This window comes from Hippocampus comes, unplaced genomic scaffold, assembly GCF_001891065.2.
Source record: "Hippocampus comes isolate QL1 unplaced genomic scaffold, H_comes_QL1_v1.1 scaffold44, whole genome shotgun sequence".
Taxonomy (NCBI): Eukaryota; Metazoa; Chordata; class Actinopteri; order Syngnathiformes; family Syngnathidae; genus Hippocampus; species Hippocampus comes.
In genome coordinates this window covers 2,684,112-2,690,878 of record NW_017805546.1, presented here as the reverse complement: position 1 = coordinate 2,690,878, position 6,767 = coordinate 2,684,112, and the positions used below count along the sequence as shown (strand labels likewise).

The 6,767-nt window shown below is 46.7% G+C and overlaps 1 protein-coding gene across 1 annotated transcript; it reads right to left on the bottom strand.

The window, feature by feature from the left end:
- Positions 1–2,956: 2,956 nt before the first annotated feature.
- On the bottom strand, positions 2,957–6,243 carry gata1a (GATA binding protein 1a). Its single transcript, XM_019879589.1, has 6 exons — positions 6,051–6,243; positions 4,889–5,107; positions 4,227–4,712; positions 3,568–3,713; positions 3,366–3,491; positions 2,957–3,297 (listed from the first exon to the last, which is right to left on the bottom strand). The coding sequence occupies exons 2-6, from the start codon at positions 5,100–5,102 to the stop codon at positions 3,019–3,021; spliced, it is 1,251 nt and encodes a 416-aa protein (XP_019735148.1). The 5' UTR covers positions 5,103–5,107; positions 6,051–6,243; the 3' UTR covers positions 2,957–3,018.
- Positions 6,244–6,767: the final 524 nt, after the last annotated feature.

Genomic DNA, 6,767 nt, shown 5'->3' with positions numbered 1-6,767 from the left:
GTTGGTGGTGGGGGGGGGGGGGTTGTAGTGGCGTTTTTGTCCTTTCCGGGGCGCTCCTGTCCCACTATTATGTTTAACAACAAGGTTGAGTACTGACTTGACGCGAGGCAAGTGTTTCCCGGCCTTTAATTTTAATTCATTCACTCCCAAAGACGTATTTAGATGTCTCTTCAGACGCCACACATTTAATCCCAGTTCCTCATTTTATATTGACTGTACAGTACTTGAAAAGGGTCTGAAAGGGTCTGAAAATGGCTGGCCAAGGCACGTCTTACGTTAGAAAAATCTTACGGTACAACATTCAAAAAAAGGCCACAAAATGTAACTGTCGTAAAATAATGACGACGACATTTCAATTTACTTACCAAAATCTAGCTATAGTAAAATAATGACGATGATGAATTTTCTGAATCAAATCACAGATCTGCGTGACTTGTCGTATTCAGGTCAAATGTAACCCCTTATGACAATTGATAATGTCTATGTGTGTCTTGTTTTGTTGGACCCACTGTCGCGGTAGCGTTCCATAAGGCGGGCCACAGTATTCTGTTGGATCGTTTGCAGCACCAGGTGGTTGTTAGTGGTCGCGCTCTAGAGTGGTATAGATCTTATTTGGCAGGCGGCACATTTTGTGTAGCCTTGGTTCCTCTGAGTCCCACTCTGCCATGCTGTTGTATGGCGTTCCACAGGATTCAATTTTGAGGCCCTTGCTCTTTTCATTTTATATGCTGCCCCTGGTTTCCGCCATAAGAAAGAATATTTCCTTTCACTGTAAAGCAGATGACAGTCAGATCTACAGTACATCCCGCGAAGCAAAACGGATGCTTTCCTCTTCTGGCCACTTTTGTCCTGTCTTTAGGAAATTAAAGTCTGGATGGAACTAAACTTCAACAAAAAGAAAACAGAAATGATGGTGTTTGGGCCCAGCGGCCCTAGTACATTCTCATACTGTTGACTTGGCCCACCTGGCATCTTATCTAAAGCCAACAGTATTGAATTTGGGTCTTCAATTGGACAGTGATTTTAAATTGGACCACAAATGGTGCTCTTGTTAAATCTAGTTGTTTGTATCAAATAAAGGCCCTTATTTCTCAAAAGCACTCAAAAGTAGTGATCATACCTCTCGACTCTATTACCGCAATGCGCATTGTTTTGGAGTCAACCAGTCCTCCTTCAAGCGTCTCCAGTTGGTCCAAAATGCTGTTGCTCGCCTCCTAACTGGAGCTCGTCAGAGGGAGTACATAACTTCAATTCTGTTCGACCATCACTGGCTCCGTGTACATTTTAAAGTTCATTTTAAGATACTTTTATTTGTCTATACATCTTTAAATGGTCTTGGTCCACCTTACCCACCTGTGCCCTTCCATACCGCACATACCTGCCCGTTGCCTTAAATCAGTGGTCAAATTCGGCCTATTTCTCGACTCAAATGGATTTTAGATTTATCCGATTGTGGATTTTAGACATTTTAACCGGTATACTGCACACGCCGTTAATGTATGTATTTTGTTTGAGGAATTTTCACACCGACAACAAAATGCCAGGAGTTCTTTCTTTGTCAATGCACGTTTAAAATACGTGTAAAACATACACTGAACTTAAAACTAATTGTTGTTCTGTTTCTTGCAACTCTCACTCAGAAATGTACTCAATAAACTTTACTGTTACGCGCACAGCGTTCCACTTGCCAAGAGCGGTGAGCGTGGTGCCGCCAGTTGCAGGTGACTGGTTTGAGGTCTGCAGCCCCGCTGATAACTAATCAGCCATCCTCCTCGGTCATGTGAAAACAGCTCTGCTTCTCCCCATGAAATCTACTAGCCAGCTTTGCTCTACTGTGGTTGTGACATCCACAAGTGGTGTACAAAACCTCACGCAAAGTAAGCCGCTATGCTCTCAGCGGAATGCCATTTCTTTCTACGCTGCAGCAAACTATAGCCGCGATAGTCGGAGCTGGCAAAATTACTCACATTCGTACTCAAGTGCAAAATAAGACAAATACTCCATCAAATCAATGACTTGTGTGAAAGGAGAAAACATTGCATTGTGGGATAAAACTAATCTCCACGTCCAAGAATGTCTCTCCTTTGTTCATTTGCGCCGATACCGAGATGACAAATACATCACCAAACATGCGATCAAAACAACGTGTTGACATGGCTTTGCTAATGTGAACTGAAGAACAAAAATAAAATGATAACAACTGAAAGGAACGCACGTGACTCAAAGTGGGCTTTGTTTCTATTGGATGGAGTTTTTGAACCCCTGCTGGTTTTGACACCATTTTCTTCCTTTTCATACGCAGAGCCGACAATGTTAAACAACTTTCTAAATGAGGCCATGGGTGGGGAATATCTCACTTCTCCGCATCTATATTGTGTCATATTTGTTTTGAAAGGGGAGGGGGTAAAAGTAGAGTGTCATCGGAAGAAAAAAAACGTCAAGTGCAGATACTTGAAAAATCGACTTTAGTACAGGAACAAAGGATCTGTACTCTGTACCGTTATTTCCATCCACTGGCAAAAACGAGATGGTTAAAGAGCTCTCGTGTCTTGCACACACCAAACATCAGAGAGACTGTTAAAGCAATGCACACAAAAAGTGATGAGCTCGAAAACAAATATCTAAACTGTTACAACTGTGATGCGCGCTCGGCACACTTGGCTTGATTTTCACCTTTGTGTGTATGTGTGTGATTGAATTTGCATAAAGCACTCTGCTTGCATTCAGCAGTCAAAACTCAGCGACCCCATTCAATGCCGCGATCGTACGCAAAACATCTGAGCAGAGTTTAATGAATGCAAAAAAAAAAAAAATGACAATCATCCCGTGACCCTCGTTGTGCAACGACACGTGAATTCACACATTTTATTGATATGCCTGTTGTTCACATGTCATGGTCAATACTTATTTGTATCCCATTCGAACGTGATCAGAGTTTCTGGCACACACAGACACACACACACACACACACACACACACACAGTCAAAAGTTGAGTGAAGTGAAAATGTCGCCCTCCTTCAGACTAAAGTGGGCACCATGCCCGGGTTGCGGTGGTGCGGGTACGCCAAGGGAGCAGAGGCGTGCAGAGTCGACTGGCCCGGAATGAGGTGCGGCGCGTGGCCGTAAGTCAGGAGAGCGGCGTGGCCGAGGGCAAAAGGCCCGGCGTTGTCCTCGGCCGAATGCGGCTGAGCGGCCTCGGCGAACATGGCCGCCTTCTTGCTCTTCTTGTTCTTGTTGGACACTTTCCTGTTGCGAGTCTGAATGCCGTCTTTTTTCATGGTGAGGGGTCGGTTGACCTGTGAGGAGAATCGTAGCCGTGAGTCGCCGCCGGCCGGTGAAAATAACATCCCCGCGCGTAACTCACGTTGTGGAGTTTAAAGTAGAGTCCGCAAGCATTGCACACGGGCTCCCCATTTGCATTGCGCCTCCACAGCGTGGTTGTGCTCGTGTGACAGTTGGCACACTGCGTGCCCTCCCGCTTGCTGACAATCTGAAAAACAAAGACCGTTTTCTTTCTTTTACTATGCAAATCCCTCGAAAAGCGGCCCTATAAGCACAGCACATACCAGTCTCTTCTTGGGTCGGATCAGAGGTCTGTTCTGGCCATTCATCTTATGGTAGAGGCCGCAAGCGTTACACAGGTAGTGGCCTGTACCGTCGCGGCGCCACAGGGGGGTCGCGGTGGCTCCGCAGTTGACACACTCTCTGGCCTCTGTTTCAACAAAGTCCGACTGTGAATGTGGGAAATCCGGTTTCGATTTCACGTCTGAGAAAGCTATGGAGAGATTCCAATGAGATGAGACTTCAAAGCGGTTGGAAAAAAGTTGACCTTGACAAATCTTGTACAATAGCGCTGTCGAAAGTCTGGCCTGGGTGACGCTTTTTTTTTTTAAAATCATCTCGCTGCATATGGTAATAATAAAGTTATACACGGTTCTGCATCAAGAGCTTACGAAAATGAGCTGACACGCAAGTGTTGAGATTTAGTTGCCATTGACCTAAATGACTGTTTTAGCATCAAAAATAAAATACAAGTTTTGTTTTTTACAGCGTACGTACCGGAAGAGCTTTCACTCCTCTTTCCTATTTCTCAAAGTGCTTAGTTCAAAAGCTGGAATTGAAGTCCAGCTCTTTTGACTTGCGGAATGTTGACATATTTCATTGTTTTGTGCGTTCCCAAAGTCAAAGTCCAATCGTGCTGGATTGCCAACGACTTTCTCCTCACCTGGTGTGGCTATTCTCATTTTGTTGCGGAGTTTCGGGGAGTACGCCGGGCTGATCCAGGAAGCGGGGCCGCCGTAGTAGTTGGCTGCGGCGTACTCCTGCGGGCCCGCCACGTACGGGCTGTAAGGGCTCAGCACGTGCGTTTGCGAGTGGGACGTCGGCGCGTACGTGCTCCCGACCGCAGGGGTCAGATTGAAAAAACCGCTGCAGGACGTCGGCGAGCCCCCGAGAGGGCTCATGCGCTCGGCCTTGAGGGCCTCCTGAGGCTGAGGACTCTCCCGAAGGGGAGACGAGTGTACATCCCTGGTCGGGGGGAGAGAGGAGGAGACCCCCGAGTACAGAGAGGTGGGGAGGGTGGTTTTGGTCAGAGGGCTGCCGCTCCAGGTGCTGTCCAGAGGACTGTAGGGCGAGCCCAGAGAGTGACCGGGGGGGCCGTCCAACAACTGGAGGTTGCTGAGGAGATTCGGTGAGGCGAACACCTGGCAAACTTTTGGACAGAGCAGAGGTCATTTCAAAATCGGACGACACTTTGGACAAACAGTATGTATATCTCAACAGTCCTTTTTTTCTACAGTGTCCCCCCCGATTCCGGAAGGAGCCTTTTTAGCAAACTGTGAAATGATTGAAAGGAGCGTTTGGAAGGATTGACGGGCGACCACTGACTCGAGCTGTTTCTGTAGGTGGCTGGTGTTCGACTGTGACTCGGGCCGGAGAAGAAGGATGACAGGTTGGTGTAGTCCGTGTCCTGGCTGGAGAAGAAGACGTCCGCGTCTTCTCCCGAAGGCAGCAGACCGGACTCGGAGGAGAAGGCCGCCAGAGGATCTGAGGCCAGCAGTGATGAAGACACCCAGTGAGACGGCTCCGAAGACTCCTCCATCCTGCCTGATTGCACGGACACAAAGTGTGCATGTCACTGGAGGTGGTGGTCGAAAAAGCGGGTGGCAAAGTAAAGGCCCGAGAGCCAGATCTTGCCTCTCGCATCATTTGATGAGCTCCACTCAAGCAAAGAAGGGGCGCCGACTTGATGTTTACCGTGACAACACAATTTGGGTTTTTTTTTTCCTTCGGAACAGCTCCTCAGATTGGATTGGCTCCCTCAACAAGACGACTAGAAAATGAACTGGCTGACAGGTTGTTCATGACAACTCGAAAGCTTCGGGCACATTTATGCTGTACTGTATTCTCTTTACAGAACTTGAAATGGATTTTATGTTCACTCGTTTAAAAAAAAAAGGTTATTAGGGCATTTAAGCGTGATACCATAAAGCACTGATGTCAAACTCAAGGCCGAGGGGCCAGATCGGGCCCGCCACATTATTTTATGTGGCCCGCGAAAGCAAATCAAAAATGTCAACTTTCATGATGGTTGGGAAAATCTCTACCAAATTTTAAAATTCTCATTTGTAATAAATGAGAGTGATACTGTAAGCACGTTCTTGTTACCAAACTCCTTATTACAGTAACTTAAACAAAAGGTGAATAAACCGTTATTCTTGATTTCTTTCTATGGTTTCAGTAACAACGGCCCTCCAAGGGAAACTGCAATTAAAATCTGGCCCGCGACAAGATGAGTTTGACACCCCTGTCATAGAGGAACCTAGAAGGGGACATGTTGGCACAGGACGTTGAGTTGCCCACGAGACAGCGATATCTGATGTATCGATACTATAAATATGTCAACACGAAATGCTCCGTGCTCGTGAGAAGAAGCGAAAATGGATGGACGGATGGATGTCAAACGACGCAAGCAACCATCCGAGAGGGCTGACGCTGGAGGATTGACATGACATCCACTCATCAATCCAAAATAATAAACAACACCTACCTTTCGAGATGGAACTGTTAAAGTCAAACTGGGTCGCAGCGTTAAGCACAAAGTGTGTCCTGCCAAGTCGAGGCTTCCACAACTTGACTGACCTTGACTGGAAAAAAAAAAAAAAAAAAGCATCTCCGACCAGCAGCAGTAACGTAAAGGGCCCGCAGTTGTGTGGGAGGGATTGAGGGCCAACTTTCAGAGAGACACACCCCCTCCCTCCCCAAAAATGGATCCAGAAGACAAGACCAAAAAAAAAAAGTACTACAGGCCTCATGTTTGCAATTAAAATGGCAGTTAAAATGATCTCCAAACATATGGATGCAGATTTCTTTTATGAATACACCTTTCATGGTTCTATAAGCGCAAGAATTAAGAATCAAATAACTCTTTTACAGCATACTGAGGAACACCAAAAACAAATATCAGAGCCAACATTTTTCATGAATCCACTCGCAGATTATTGTATTATATTAAGTAAACTGGATGACTGTCATGCACTTGAATTTGTAGTCAGCCAATCCTCCATGAAACGCCTCCAGTTGGTCCAGAATGCTGCTGCTCGCCTCCCAGGCCCACCTTACCTCTCTGAGCTCCCTGCCCGTTGCCTCAAGTCTGCGGACTGGACGCTATCAGAGGTAGCGAGGAATAAGCTGAGGCTCCGAGGGGATGGAGCCTTTTGCGTTGGCGCTCGCTCTCTTTGGAATGAACGTTCGGCAAGCGCCCGCC